Raw genomic sequence first — 17,031 nt, forward strand, 5'->3', positions numbered from 1 at the left:
TGTTCAGCATCATCATCAAGAAAACCCTCCAAAACTCTCCTAAACCTTCCTACACGACTCGTGTCACTTATGCCTTATCTTACACGACCCGTGTGCATGTTTTTACCCAAAAATACCTCAAATACAAATACATAAACTCATGTATTTTGTACCTTTTTTTAAACAACTTGTTTTACATAAAACCGAGCTTTGAATGAACTCTTTGTTACTTATCAAACACCGAATTGATCTTTGAACAAATATCGACCAGTCGTTCCAAGAGTCCCAATATTGATTAGTCGTTCAAAGAGTCCCAATATAGACCAGTCGCTCCAAGAGTCCCAATATCGACCAGTCATTCCAAGAGTTCAAATATCGACCAGTCGTTCCATCAGTCCAGTTCAGTCAATTTATTGACGAACCTACTTGATATATATTTATATACTTATATACTTTATTATAGCTTTATGTCATTTAAATACAATCATTTATATTATTTATAGCTTTACGTCATTTAAATACAATCATTTATATTATTATAGCTTTCAGTCATTTATAGCTTTCATATTTATACTTATTCCGCAATTATTATTCTTTATATATATCTATATCTTATACCTTTAACTCATATATCTGTCACACAGTAACTGGTAACCGAGCCTTTTGTTGTGGTGATCAGATTTTTATATTTCCAACAATCGGTATCTGAGCTGATATAAAAGGAATAATATCCAACAATTGGTATCAGAGCTTGTGTGATTTACCTTGAAATTTTTGTCGAAAAACTTTTGGTTAGCGTTTATAAACCTTCCATAAGCTTTTCTTTAAATATTTCATTTTAATATCACTTGTTCAGAATCCTTTCAAAAAATTAACAAAAAAAAAAACAAAACCAAGAAAAGCGAAGAGCATTGATGGCAATCCGTGAACCATGCGTGGAATATTGGCCGACTTCTGATGACGAAACTAACAATGAACCAACACAATCAAACTTCTGCTTCGTAGCTGGTGTTGATATACCTTCAAGAGCTCCCAACGTCATAGAACAGGTATGGTCTATGATCTCTGAACTTGGTTTTTCTAAAACAATTTTTGAGTCCCACATAACCAAGATTGAGAAAAGTCTGGAAGCAGATCTCAAAACATATCATGACACAATGGTCAATAATGATATTTTCAAATCTGAGTTACAAACCTTACAACTCAAATTTGGAGAATCAACAAGAACAAAAAGCAAATTGGAAAGAGACGTTGAAAGAAAATCAGAAGATTATAATCACGTCTTGGAACAATTAAATCAGACCCTAATTCAGAAAAGGGATTTGGAACAAAAAAATCAGTCAGTCATTTCTTCTGAAATAAAAGATGTTTTAGAAATGGAAATCCTTCAGTTGAAACAAGACTTTCAAGAGTCAACTGACAAATACAATATTTTAAATGAAAAACTGACTGATTCTTTAAAACAAATCAATTTTCTTGAAACTGAGAATAAAAGACTGATATGGAATATGGATTCTATCAAAGTTGCTAGAAAACTAAGCGATGATATTTTCACCAAGGCAAACACCTTAGGAACTGGCAAAATTGATACGAATTACAGACCAGGAATTGGAAGAGAATCCTTTGAAATAGAACAAGCAAAACAGGAAAACATGACGAATTGTGAAAACTCTGAATCCACTCTACCAGATCTTTTCACATCTGTTAATGAGGAAGATTCAGATGACGAAACAGTTATCAACTGTAGCCCAGATGATACTGCTTTCACTGTTTCCAAAAAGTCTTTCAAAAGAGTTGTAAATTCTGAAATAGACTCTTCTAGTTCTTTAATTCACCAAATCAAACATACCAATGAAACCACCAAACTCAAAAACTTTTTGAATGGAGAAAATTCCTCTTATGAGGATGGTAGTACTTTTGTACCAACTGCTTTTCCTACAATGAGTTCATCAATTGTTGGAAAAACTAGTCCGGGACAAAAATACTCGAAGAAACAACAAACAAGCAAAAAATCCATTCAAGTCAACAAAACCCCACTTTTCAAATCAAAAGCTTTTGAAAAAAAACCAAAGAAACCAGTTCAACCCTAATTTTTACCACATAAACAGGTTTCCAAACAAAAACCAAAACCTTTTCTAAAACCTTTTGAAAACCGCTTTCAAGATATTACTTTTAATCATTCAAGGAACTTTCAAAAACCATCACATCAGAAAGTTTTAAACCATCATCATCAAAAAGCTTTTCAAAACCGCCATTCACATCCCAGATATGAAGAAAACTTTTCAAACAAACCTTCACATCTAGGATATCTTTCACCAAATCACAGATCTTATCAACCCACAGATTTTCAAAAACAAATCACATTTTGGGTAAACTTGATAAATCAAATCAAACCTCAACCATTCCATCCTCATAAACCAAACTCTTACAAGAACGCGAAGTTAAATGCTAGAAATTCATTAAGCAAAGAACCCAAAATAACAACTAACAAACCAGGACCCATTCAGATTTTGGTACCTAAACTTTCTGTCTGATTGCAGGTACTTAATGCTGAAGAACCCAATGATGATACATGGTATATTGATAGTGGTTACTCCAAGCATATGACACACGTTACTTCAAACCTATACAAACCAAAATGATGCAGATCAATTTGAGGGGGAACCACCAACACATACTTCCTCTTTGGAACAAACACCAAATCCTCCTTTGAACACCCCTTCCCCAAATAGCCAAAACAATCCTGATGCATCATTTATGGGGGAATCTTCAAACCTAAGGCTCTCGATGAAACAAAGTTTCAATACTTCCTAGGCCGTCTAGGAATGTTAAATCCAGATAACATCCATCCTTAAACTTTTACTTTTTGTTGGTATAAAAGTGTGTTTACTTTCATACAAAAAGAAAATTGAAAAACAATTGAAAAGTGCTTTCTTTTCAAAAATACCAAAAACATTCAAATAACCAATACTTCCAAAAACATCCAGATAAACAAATCTTCAAAAAGATAATAAAAGACTTACCATAATAAGCTTTTATAGAACCTTGTGATTAATCGTCTCTTGACTTAATTTTCAGATGCTTATGCTCGATGAAGATTTCAAGTCATATTGATTCTCAATTAGAGTGAAGGTTCAAATCTCCTACTTTTCATATTGTATATAACTTTATTTCCTTCGATTTTATTTCATTATTGACGATTTTAAACAATCAAGGGACATAAGGTTAGGAGGTTCAGATGAAAACAAAAACCCATGTGAGAATTTGTGCCTCGTCAATCTGTATCACTGTGGAATTCATTTCTTGTGAGCTTAGGTGTGTCACTATTGCTTATAAGGTTTACCCGATTATACCTTGTCACGGTCTCATTTTTGCTTAGATATCAAAATGATCAGGGACGATACATTCATTTCTTATATACTAGACAAACTGTCTTTTATGCCACCAATCCCCACCTAGATATAAGCCAACCAAAAATGAACTCTTGAGATCCCGTGATCCATCACCAAGAAAAGACGAAACAAAAAGGATTTCAACAATCACTTATCAAAGAAAAACAAAGATCTATCCACATCCAATCTTCAAAGACAAATCTAGATAAAGACGAATCAACAAGAAAGCCAAATAATTCACCGAAGAAATACCAAACAAAACAAAAATACTCTACATTTGGTATTTTCAAACAAACTTTTCAACCAAATGGTTATTTCAAAACAAACATCAAAAGATCCTTGATCTGTTTTTAACCAATTTTCACAAAAGAAGATATCTTAATCCCGCAAGACAGATACTCTCAAAAACCCAATTTTCTCAAATGTAGCAAGTTCTCAATGCTAAAACAAAATATCTTTTTACAAAAATCGATATTGATCAACAAACCGAATACCATCAAAGAAGAAGCTACAAAAACATTGGATTTACCGGGATACCGTAGCCTTCATCACTGAAGATTCTTAGATGCAAACTGCACTATGAAAATTGCTAAACCCCTCTACATGTATTTCCCGATGGAGAGAGCGTGAAAGTTAATGGCATGAATGAAGAAACCCGCTTAGTAATGACCAGTCTTATGTGATTGATTATCTAATAATGAGACTAAGTGACTTTCAGGAAAAGCATAGTTGAACACCTCCAATATGAGTGTGAGTCGTCAGAGAGAGATATCACTCATTTTTAGTGATCATTAACCTGTTCTGCTGCCAGAACAACCAGACACCCAAGTGAAGTGTGAGCTATACCTATGAGCGTTCATCTGAATCGACCTGTTAGACCACTTGTCGTCATTAATAATGTTATAAAATATTAGGAAATTTCTTTAGATACATATATGGCTACCCTTTGATAACCGAACCCGAGACTTTGATTCGGAAACAAATTTCTGAAAATCTTTTACATAAGATATGTTAAACCAAGTCACAAACTTTCAAAACAATCACTATGTTTTATATATCTTATCTATTGACAAATCTTTTATCTCGAATCTTCAAAAGTTCAAAACTGTCAATATGATTAAATCATAACTGTCCTTATTCCAGCAATGATCACATAGGGGGAAATTGTTGAAAAATGTTTTTGTATGTGACCATCACTGAAATAAGACGAACTGTTTTTGTATTATCTAACAAATATTATCAGTTATTTCAGGTTGCATAAATTCGTGATCAAACGGAAAATACGAAAACACGCGAATGACGAAAACGCATAGACGAGAAAATTAGTTATGCGACTGAACAGTTTCAACAATATATATATATATATATATATATATATATATATATATATATATATGTATTATATATGTGTATATGTATTTTATATATATATATATATATATATATATATATATATATATATATATATAGATTGTGTGGAAAACTCAAACAAAGAAAGGTCAAAGATGAAGTAGCAAACCCATTCCCCACGTTTTTACTCCTAAGCTCCTACTACAACTTGCAGCCATCCCTTCCAACTTAAACTCAAGTGCACTAGAAGATATTTGTTTCAAGTATATATGTACGTGTATATGTAAGGGTGTGTGTGTGTGAGTGTGTTCATTTGTAATCTTGTAACACTTCTTACAAACACCAATTACTCCCAAGAACATCACCAATCTTCATCTTCTTCAAGAACAAAGACAAATCCCTGGAGAAAATGAAGAACACCAAGATCAAACAACAATGAAGTGAAGAACATCAAGATCATCAACAATGAAATGAAGAACACCATCAACCATCTTCATCTTCTTCATTGAAACTCAAGGTTCTTCATCTTCACTACCTTTGTTCATCACACCATACACCACCAAACACTTTCCTTACATCAAAACACCAAAACACAACCATGAAACACCCCAAAACCTTCTGCATCAAGATCAACCACAAAACCCATCACTATTCATCATCATCTTCATAGAAATTTCACCACCATCGCCACCTTATATCAACCTCCTTCAAACCTATAAACAAACTTGAAAACATCCTCAAAACACCATAACACCATTACCTTAGCCAAAATATCACAAACAAAACTTACCTTCAAATCACAAAAATCCCGAAATTGACAGCTGCGTGAACACGCCCCGTGTTCAGCATGCCTTATATCAGACACGCCCCGTGTACCCCTCTGTTTGCATCTGTACATCAACACGCCCCGTGTTAAAAACAAGCCTAAAATCAACACGCCCCGTGTTCAACATCATCATCAAGAAAACCCTCCAAAACTCTCCTAAACCTTCCTACACGACTCGTGTCACTTATGCCTTATCTTACACGACCCGTGTGCATGTTTTTACCCAAAAATACCTCAAATACAAATACATAAACTCATGTATTTTGTACCCTTTTGTAAACAACTTGTTTTACATAAAACCGAGCTTTGAATGAACTCTTTGTTACTTATCAAACACCGAATTGATCTTTGAACAAATATCGACCATTCGTTCCAAGAGTCCCAATATCGATTAGTCGTTCAAAGAGTCCCAATATAGACTAGTTGCTCCAAGAGTCCCAATATCGACCAGTCATTCCAAGAGTTCAAATATCGACCAGTCGTTCCATCAGTCCAGTTCAGTCAATTTATTGACGAACATACTTGATATATATTTATATACTTATATACTTTATTATAGCTTTATGTCATTTAAATACAATCATTTATATTATTTATAGCTTTACGTCATTTAAATACAGTCATTTATATTATTATAGCTTTCAATCATTTATAGTTTTCATATTTATACTTATTCCGCAATTATTATTCTTTATATATATATATATCTTATACCTTTAACTCATATATCTGTCACACAGTAACTGGTAACCGAGCCTTTTGTTGTGGTGATCAGATTTTTATATTTCCAACAATCGGTATCTGAGCTGATATAAAAGGAATAATATCCAACAAAATAGACCATGGAAGTACTTCCTCCATAATGGTAATGTAAGCATTTGATTACCTTTTAGACTTGGTGAGTCTTAAAACTTAATGCTAATTGATTTTCACAAAATTACATGCTTCATTAACTTTTTGACTTTGATTAAGTAAATGTGTTATGAGCTTCTCTAGACATTTAATAACAAAGAAGAGTTAAGGTGATTTATGCTTATAAATTGTTATATCCAAGTTAAATGAAGTCACAAGTATTGCATCATAACATCGAATGATAAGTTAACTAGTTGTCCATGTGGTGAATGCCAATATCAACCATCTATCTCTTCTTGATTTAAATCAAACTCTTTACTTGTTTACTTGTAATTCCCATATCTCAGTGTAATTTTAGTTTCTTTAAAAGCATCAAAAGACTAACCCCCCCTCATTTTATTTTTATTGTCATTTTACAAGTCTTTTACAAATAGGCTTACATTGAGTAACAAATTGAACCAATCTTCATGGATTCGACCCCTTTACCACTATACACTATTTTAGTGTACAAGCTTTAGGGTTATTTATTTTGTTGGCCTCAACAACCACCAAATTTTGGCGCCGTTATCGGGGATTGGTTTATTTTTAATCAATTTGTTTCTCTATGCCCAAATCTCAACGTACAGGTACTTTGATCTATAATTTAGAAATTGAAAAAGAAGAAAGACGTTTGGAAAAGGATAGGAGAATATGACGTGGTCAAACTTCTAACCCTAACGTAGACCCGGAGGTTGAAACCGCTTACTCTAGTGATACTGAAACCAAAATAGAACCAGATTCTAGCCCCGACCCTCACCAAGAGATTTCTAAAACACCACCCCTACAACAAAATCCACTCGTCATAAACCAAAATCCAATGGCAAAAGGATAAGAACCCCTCGAGATAACCTTGAGACAAATGATGGAAACCGATGTCACCCAAACTTTAACTGGTATCAACTACCCCGTTTTGGAAGGAGTCGCGGAATTGAAGTCAAGTTTAGTCCATCATCTTCTAACTTTTTGTGGATTAGAAAATGAAGGCCCTCATAACCACTAGAAGATGTTCCACATCAATTGCACTAGCGTGAAACCACAAGGGTCAACCGATTACCAAATCAAATTAAGGGGATTACTGTAACGCCCGTGTTTCTAGGCTAGGCATTAATATTGACATAATAGTCTAGGTTAACCTTTGTAACTCATTTATAAGACATGAAAAGGAATTATGTGAATATTATGTGAAAATTATGTGTTTTATGCTTAATTATTAGGGTTTAATTAATTAAGAATAAAAATGAGCGTCGAAAATAAATATTAGATAAAGTCGATATCTATTAAGAAAGTTGTAGTGGTCATGACAAGGACTACAGATATATAAAGAATGCCGAAATCCGAGTTATAACGAAGAAGTTATGACCTGTCGAAGTTTCGCGACAAAACCGGCACGGTGCCGAATGTCGTAAAAAGTGAGTTTTTGATAAACTACTTTTTAGCCTTGGTGATCTAAACGAAAGTCGTAGTGTTCGTTAAACCGAGAGTATGTATAATAAGAACACCCAAATCTGACTTCGTATGAGGAAGTTATGATTTTTCTAAGTTTCAGCTTAGCAGTAGACAGCTAAAAACTCGAATTTTAGATCGAGTGATTTTTAGCCGACACAACCTAAACGAGAATCGAAGGTCTCGTCAATAGTAGCACAATGGTAAAAAGACAGACGAAAACGGACGTCGGATGAAGAAGTTATGAATTTTTAACGGATTTCCTGTCCCTGTCTGTTAAAAATAATAATATAAAAATTAAAGTCAAAATTAGCCAACGAAGTCTAAACGAAAGTTGTAGAGCGTAATTTTACCTACGCGTGCATATAAAGAACGTCAAAAACGAAGCTCGTATACGAAAGTTATGAATTTTAGAAGATTTTGGCACAAAATTCGAGAAATTTCGCATAGATAAGCTTCACCCGGAAAAGCCACGTCACCTCGCATGAACAGTATCCGCATGTCGCTTCCGGATTCGACCAAAGTCTCGGCCCTCGCACATCCGACGCGTGTGCATCCCTGTGTCCGAAGCAGCTTAGTCATCCGGTGATGAGGCTCGTCTGAAGCTTGACGTGTGGCCTCGCATGCGAGACGTGTCCGAGCTTCGCTGCTGCCACCTGTCCGAGCCACGTGCCTTCGCCTCCTGCTGCCTCGTGTCCTCGCTGCTGACTCCCTTCTCTCGGCCGACTTCGGATCTCACCCTATAAATAGAAGGCTTGCGAGCCTTCCCGAGTAATTTTAGGAAATTGCCATTTTCACCCATTTTTCAATATTTTCACCATTTTAACATCCCCCGAAGCCCCGGTATCGATTATAGTACCCGAAACACGTCCCGAAGTGCCCGAAGACCCGGAAAATTTATATTTTCGGTTTCGAAGCCCGACCCTTGTAGAGCCCGGTTTCTCAATAAAACTCCCGGTTTTATTAGAAACGATCGTTTTAGGAAACAAAGTGCTGCCTGATTTTCATTAAATCATGTGAGTGTATAGTCACTTTCACCTTACACATAGATATGAAGTATTTTATATAAAATATGTGCTGTGTGAATATATATTGTTTGTTTATTTGAGATGGATGTTGAAGGAATGATTTATACAGATTTTTAAATAATTTAAACTGTATATGTATTTTTATCTACAAAAATGTTGGGTAAAACATGGGTAGATGAAATAGTGGGTGTGTGATGAAAGGTGAGTTGGATAAATGAGATGATCAGTGATATAGATCATGAGTTGAGAGTGAGTGGTGAAATATGAGAGAATCACTTACCCAAACGTGGCCCCCGTCATTCAGCAGAGTATGGATGACAACAATGGACTATTCTAGATGATCTGTGCAACACTAGCAGGCTCGCAACCTGTAAGTGTGTGAACCATATGTTCATCAGCTGTACTCTAAAAACCCATTGACATGTATTGCGGGGGGGATTCCCGTGAGAAATATTGTCGATAAATAAGAGCTATGGACTTAGCACATGGCGACGATGTGACTTCATGCCTATTTGACATAAATTGCTGAGGGAAAGCAATGTTGTCACCCCGATGTTTGTCTTATTTGACATAAATTGTCGAGGAAAGCAATGTTGTCACCTTATTGGTTGTTTTATGTTAGGTTGTTTTGTTTGACATAAATTGCTGAGGAAAGCAGTGTTGTCACCTTGATGGTTGCCTTATTTGACATAAATTGCTGAGGAACCCCCGAAGCAATGTTGTCACCCCTAGTGAAAATCCTTAGGCTAGGTCCCTTGTGATAGTTGTTTTAGGGACGTAAAGTGAGGATAATGGGAATGGGTAATTACGGTTATTTTTGGTTGATGAAATTAATAAATTTATTGTTGATTGAGAACTTAATAAGTTTATTATTGTGGGTTAAAAACCCTATATGCTCACCAGGCTCCCAAGCCTGACCCACTCAACTTTTTATATTACAGGTAGTGGACCCCGAGCATAGTCGGATGATGATGAGTGATATTTGGATTATAGGCCAGTAGTTGTAAATAACTGTTGTAAGGCTTATAATGTCTTGTTTATGCTTTTGATCTGTATCGGAACATGACATCCCGAGGTTTTGATATGAAATGAAAATATATCTTTCTTATAGAAAGGTTTTGATAAACTTTTATCATGTTTTGTTTTGGGAACAAATTCCGCAACATCTTTTAAAAGGATTACTCTGATTTTATTTTAAAAAGCATAAAATAAATCGGTCTTTTCTGGCCGTGAATTTGGGGATGTCACAATTACCCTTTTCCTTGGCCGATAGAGCAAAAGATTAGCTATTTTATCTTCCATCGGGGTCGATTAACTCATGGACCGGCATGGTAAGAGTTTTCCTTGATAAGTTCTATCCCGCCTCAAGAGTCTCAAGTATTAGAAATGAGATTTGGGGAATTCTTCAAGGTCAAAATGATACTTTCCATGATTATTAGGAAAGATTCAATAGCTTGTGTTTGAGTTGCCCACAACTCCCCATTCAACACTTTTATGGGGGATTGTTACCAATAGAGAGAAGACTAGTTGATGCTTCAAGTGGTGGAGATATCTTTAGCAAAACTCCTCAACAAACAAGACAACTCTTCAACACCATAGCCGCCAACTCCCAACACTTTGGCCCCCACCAAGACATGAAGAGAGATGTGCATCAAAAGGTTAATGAATTAGTGACAACGATTCTAGAATCACAACTTAAATATTTTACATCTGTTTTTCAAAAGTTATCCATGGGACAAACTCCATAAGTGATGGGTTGTGAAATTTGTGCAACAATGGGACATCCCATGGATATATGTCCCTTTCTTCAAGAAGATGCGGAACATGTAAATGCCACAGGAGAATTTCAAAGCTACCACAATAAGAAATCTGGTTATCAAAATGCTTACAATTCAAGTTGGAAGCCTAATCCTAATATGGGCTAAAACCCAAGACCATTGCCTCAAAATGTATTGGTTAGACCTTCTTACCCACCAGAACAATCCCATTACCAACATCCATAACCCCACTATCAACCCAAACCACACCCTTCAATCATAACCTAGTAGCTCTGGAATGTCTCTTGAATACATTGTAAAGTATCTTGCTACTAGCACCCAACAATTCCAAAAAGAGATAAGAACTAGTATCTCCAACCTTGAAGCACAAGTGGGAGATATATTTACATCGTTGAGAAAGTTGGATTCTGATGGAAAATTACCTTCTCAAACCAAAAAGAACCCAAATGTTAATATGGTGACAATCGGAGAGAGTAGCTCAAAGAAGAAGTCAAGGGAAGATGTGGAAGAAAAATATATCACCCCCATTGAAGATCCTATTGTCAAGAATGATGCACAACCCGGTGCTCCAAAGAAGACTACCCCTCTAATCACTCTAATAGTCACTCAACCACCATTCCCCTCCCGACTTGCAACTTCAAAGAAGAATGCGGAGGAGAAATAGATCTTGGACACCTTCCGAAAGGTGGAGGTAAATATTCATTTGCTTGATGCAATCAAGCAACTCCCTGGATATGCAAAAAAAATTAAAGAACTTTGGAAAAACAAAAGAAAAGTGAAAGGGAATGAAAAGATTTGAATGAACGAAAATGCATCCGCCGTTTTACAAAGAAAACTCCCACCTAAATGCAAAGACCCCGGGATGTTTACGATTCCTATCAAAATAGGGGATGTTAGTTTTAGTAATGTCATGTTTGATCTTAGTTCTTCAATTAGTTTCATGCCATATTCGGTATACGAATCGCTAAATGTTGGACCTTTAAACGAAACTGGTGTCATGATTTCACTTGCGGATAAATCAAGTGTTTTTCCTAGGGGTGTCTTAGAAGATGTTTTGGTGCAAGTAAATCAATTGGTCTTCCTGACGGATTTCTATGTGATTGATTTAGAGGAACAAGTTTCCTCCAAATCGGCTCTAATCTTGCTTGGAAGACTGTTTTTGAAAACGGCTATGACAAAGATTGATGTGCATGCAGGTAACTTAATAATGGAATTTGATGGTGAAACTATAAGCTCTAATATTTATGATGCTATGAGATATCCTAGTGATGTCTCGTCTTTATATTTTGTTGATGTTGTTGAACCACTAACCGAGTTGTTTGACAAAAGCATCAATCATTAGGAGATGTGTACCCCAACAAGAGCATCAATCCATTTTGCAATTTTGTCATGAACTTGCTTGTGGGGGACACTTCGGACCTAATTGAACCTTGAGAAAAAATATTGAATGTGGTTTATTTTAGCCAACTATGAAACGTGATTGCCATTTTTTTTGTAAAAGTTGTGAATGATGCCAAAGGACCGGGAATACTTCTCCAAAGAATCAAATGCCACAAAATCTAATCCTTGTTTTTGAAGTTTTTGACGTATGGGGTATTTATTTTATAAGCCCATTTCCCGTATCATTTGGCAACGTTTATATCTTGCTCGCGGTTGACTATGTTTTTAAATGGGTTGAGGCCAAAGCCACAAGATCGGATGATGCCAAAACGGTTATCGAGTTAATGAAGTCTAATATCTTTGTGAGATTTGGTGTGCCTAGGGCCTTGATTAGTGATAGAGGGATGCATTTTTGCAATAAGATGGTGGAGGCCTTATTGAAGAAGTACAATGTGACCCATCGTATTGATGGGTTTTGAGCACTACAACAATCATATGGTGCACATACAACCCTAGATGCTTTGGATCTAAGTTTTCTCAAATTATAAATGCAATTTCATTTTATCCAAAGCATATACCCTAGCTAGCATGCAATTGGAGATATACAACATAAAAACTAGTTAGATAAATACCTCTTTGTTGTAGCTTGTAGTTCTTGGACTTTCAAGAACTTAGTACATCAAGTGTGATACCTCTAATAAGTTACAAACACCAAAAGCAAAAGGAGGCTTATGAGAGAGAGGTTAGGAAGCACAAATCGGCTAGGGTTTCACCTTGGAATTCTTATGGTCGATTTTAGGGATACTAGGGGTTACTTTTATAGTGTGGAATTCCTAGGGTTTCTTACATGTAAACCCTAATTCACCATGACTCTTCACATTTGATAGGCCCTTTGGACTAAACCTTCATGGACTCTCATATAGATTTAGTCCATCCCTAATCAAAATGGATCATTAGCCCAAACTACAAGTATTACTGATTTACCTAATCACGCCCCATAAATTTAATCAATCTCTTTTGATCACTAAATTAATTCCAAATTAATTCTTAATCAATACCAATTAAATAATATGATTTCTCAATTAATATATTATTCATATAATATATTAATAAATCACAAATAACCTCTTTCTCAAATATCCATCCTATCAAATTGCTCTGGTGAAGGCAACCCAAAAGGACCATGCTACTATCGGGTCAAATACATACCAATTATAGTTATGGGCTTAGACACCTAATCCAACAATCTCCCACTTGGATAAGTATAATAACTATAACTGCCAATGCAACTTCAAAATTCGATTAGCAATCGTAGCTCTCAAAAGCCGTTGTCGAACTCTGACCTAGTCAATGACGCGTCCCTTAGATAAGTGATCATATAATCCTCTGTTCTACAAAATATCGTGTGGACAAAGGCATGGAATAAAGTCATACTCATTGTCTAGTTCTTTGTTTCCCGATTTCTGATTTGTTTGACATAGAACTTAATTGAACACATCAATTGAATCTTAACCGGGCCCGACACATAAGTCAAAACAAAATCATCGAGGGGCCCATGATATCGCTTTTAATCCTCTTAGGTTAAAAGGAACAGATAAAGTTCGACTTATATGCTTGTACTAATTACTTATTAAATTATACACAACAACACGTTTTATAACATCAAGTTACTGATGTGTTTTCGTACTATCAATGCACAAGTAACTCGTAATCAACAACTCATATATCTTGGTTTCAAGACTATACGATATTATCGTCTCACAATCACTCGTGATAAATTCCATGAAGTGATTCATATGAGCATGGGTTTAATCCAATACTCAAATCTTATTTCAGGAGCACTCATGAACGTTGTAGCAAACTTTTGCTATGTCTAAACACTTTAGAAAATCTACAAGCCAATTCATGACAGTCTAATTTCATAACCTACTTTCAAAGTATGATTGACTATGGATAGTTCGAATAATCATATTATTCTGGAAGTCAAAACATGCAAAAAGTGAAACATAAAATAAACAATTGACAGAAGACATTAAACTTTACTTATAAATAAAACCCTTATTATTTAATCATCGAATGTCAATTACATTTATTTATTACAAGTTTCTAACTGCCTATCTAATCACTAAAACTAATATCGTCCCTTAGGCCAATGCTCTTAGCATGTTGCAAATGCTTAACCCTACTCAGTCCCTTCGTAAGGGGATCTGCTGAGTTATCCTCTGACGATACCCTCTTCACTACGAGGAGTTCCTCTTCTACTCGATGTCTTATGAAGTGATATTTTTTGTCGATGTGCCTAGATCTACCATGATCCCTCGGTTCCTTGGTTAAGGCGACCGCACCCTCGTTGTCACAAAAAATCTACATAGGCCCCTTTACAGCGGGTACAACTCCAAGGTCTCTGATGAAGTTCTTTATCCATATTGCCTCCTTCGATGCTTCGCTTGATGCTATATACTCTGATTTGCACGTTGAATCAGCTACAGTCTCCTGTTTGGAACTTTTCCATGTTACAGCTCCTCCATTTAGGGTAAATACCCAACCCGACTGAGAGCGGAAATTATCTATGTCGGTCTGAAAGCTGGCGTCACTATACCCTGTCACTCTCAAGTCATCACTCCCACCCAGGGTAAAGACCCAGTTCTTAGTCCTCCGCAGGTACTTAAGAATGTTCTTTACCGCTATCCAGTGAGCTCTACCAGGATTCCCTTGATATCGACTAACCATGCTCAAAGCAAAAGCCACATCAGGGCGAGTACATGTCATAGCATACATGATCGAGCCAACGGCAGAAGCATATGGTACCCGACTCATTTCTTCTATTTCGACATCGGTACTCGGACTCTGAATCTTACTCAGTTTGGTGTTGATTTGGATATGCAATTCTCCTTTCTTGGAATTCTCCATGTTGAAACGTTTCAACACCTTGTCCAAGTAGATACTTTGACTAAGTCCTATTAGTATTTTACTCCTATTTCTCAATATAATTATCCCTAGAACGTAAGCAGCTTCCCCGAGGTCCTTCATAGCGAAACACTTACCAAGCCAGGTCTTGACTTCCTGCAAGGTTGGAACGTCGTTTCCTATGAGTAGTATGTCATCCACATACAATACCAGAAAGCTAATTATACTCCCACTAGCCTTGACATATATGCAGGACTCATCCTCGCTTCTCGAAAATCCGAACTCTTTGACTGTCACATCGAAACAAAGATTCCATCTGCGAGATGCTTGCTTTAGTCCATAAATGGATTTCTCAAGCTTACACCCTCTATTAGGGTACTTCGCATCCACAAAACCCTCTGGCTGACTCATGTAAACATCTTCAGCCAACTTCCCATTAAGGAAAGCGGTTTTGACATCCATCTGCCATATTTCATAATCATGAAACGCAGTTGTGGCTAGCATAACCCTTATAGATTTGATCTTCGCTACTGGTGAGAAGGTCTCGTCATAGTCAACTCCAGGAGTTTGAGTAAATCCCTTCGCAACCAATCACGCATTATATGTGTGTACTTTCCCATCCATGTCGGTATTCTTCTTGAAGATCCATTTGCACCCGACCATCTTACGACCTGGTACATTGTCAACCAAGTTCCAAACTTGATTGTCATACATAGACTGAATCTCGCTGTCCATTGTCTCTTGTGTAACACCCGTAGATCCGGGCTAGTCAATTTAGAGATAATAGGGGTCGAAAACGACTTTTCGACAAAATATTATTTAGAACAAATAATCTTAACTGAGTTGTAGAATATGTCTCAAGGGTTCCGTACATATAAAGAACGCCGAAATCCGAGTTATAACGAAGAAGTTATGGCCCGTCGAAGTTTTTCGGCAAAACCGGCACGGCATCGGGAGACGTAAATAGTGAATTTACGATAGAGGACTTTTTAGCCTTAGTGATATAAACAAAAGTTGTAGTATACGTTAAACCGAGAACATACAAAAAAAAGAACGCCCAAATCTGACTTCGTATGACGAAGTTATGAATTTTCTAAGATTTGGCACAACAGTGCATGGCCTGAAACTCGAATTTTAGTTCGAGCGGTTTTTGGCCTATGCAACCTAAATGAGAGTTGAAGATCTCATTAATAGGAACTCAACGATAAAAAGACAGACGAAAACGGAGTCCGTATGAAGGAGTTAAGAATTCTTCGCGGTCATTTAACAGTCTAATATCCTCCTACTGTTAAATTTTAGAACGATCGAGAATTAGCCGACGGAGTCTAAAAGAAATTTGTAGATCTTGTTTTTACCTACGCGTGGATATAAAGAACGTCGAAAACAGAGCTCGTATGCGAAAGTTACGGGGTTTAGAAGTCGGCAGGGTGCTGTGCGAAATCGGGTGACGTGGCTGAATATGGGCCAAGGCTTTCTCCCCAAGGCAAGGCACCAGGTGGTGACACCTGGCCATGGACTCGACGAGTAGGACCTCCTACTCGACGAGTAGAGTAGGATTCCAACCTATAAATAGAGGTGTCAGGTTCCCTCATTCTTCACACCATCCCAACTTCACTTTCTCTCTCTATACTCTCTCTCTCTAGCCTCCCTTAAGCCCCCTAAAGTCTAGGTAAACCCCCCTAGCACCCGAAGGAAGCTCTGAGGCTCCCGGAGTCCCGAGAAAAGAGCCTTTCGGCTCGGGAACGCTGCTCCAGTGAAGCCCGGTTTTGCGAAAAACCCGCTGTAAGTGAGCTACGCCTAACCTATCTTTAGTATAGTTTATGTTTCAATATAGTAATGTTATTAGGAACTTATAATGAGTATTTGGGCTATTATTATGAGTTATATAAGTGTCTTTATAATATATTTTTAACCACTCGCGGTATGGGGAATCTAGTTTAAAAGGTCGCATAGGGTTGTTGGATTTCAGAAGTGCTATATGCCAAAATGGTCCTGCCCTCCGGTGTTTTATGTCTGGCCCCTGTCTGTACATAGTGGTTAGAAAATATTGTTTAAAC

At 36.6% G+C, this 17,031-nt stretch overlaps 1 protein-coding gene across 1 annotated transcript; it reads left to right on the plus strand.

Annotated features, from left to right (window-relative positions):
* Nucleotides 1-11,486: 11,486 nt before the first annotated feature.
* Nucleotides 11,487-12,029, plus strand: LOC145111975 (uncharacterized). The gene has a single exon (XM_079048205.1). The coding sequence runs from the start codon at nt 11,487-11,489 to the stop codon at nt 12,027-12,029; it is 543 nt and encodes a 180-aa protein (XP_078904331.1).
* Nucleotides 12,030-17,031: the final 5,002 nt, after the last annotated feature.

This window comes from Lactuca virosa, chromosome 5, assembly GCF_052849685.1.
Source record: "Lactuca virosa cultivar CGN04683 chromosome 5, Lactuca_virosa_CGN04683_v6, whole genome shotgun sequence".
NCBI lineage: Eukaryota > Viridiplantae > Streptophyta > Magnoliopsida > Asterales > Asteraceae > Lactuca > Lactuca virosa.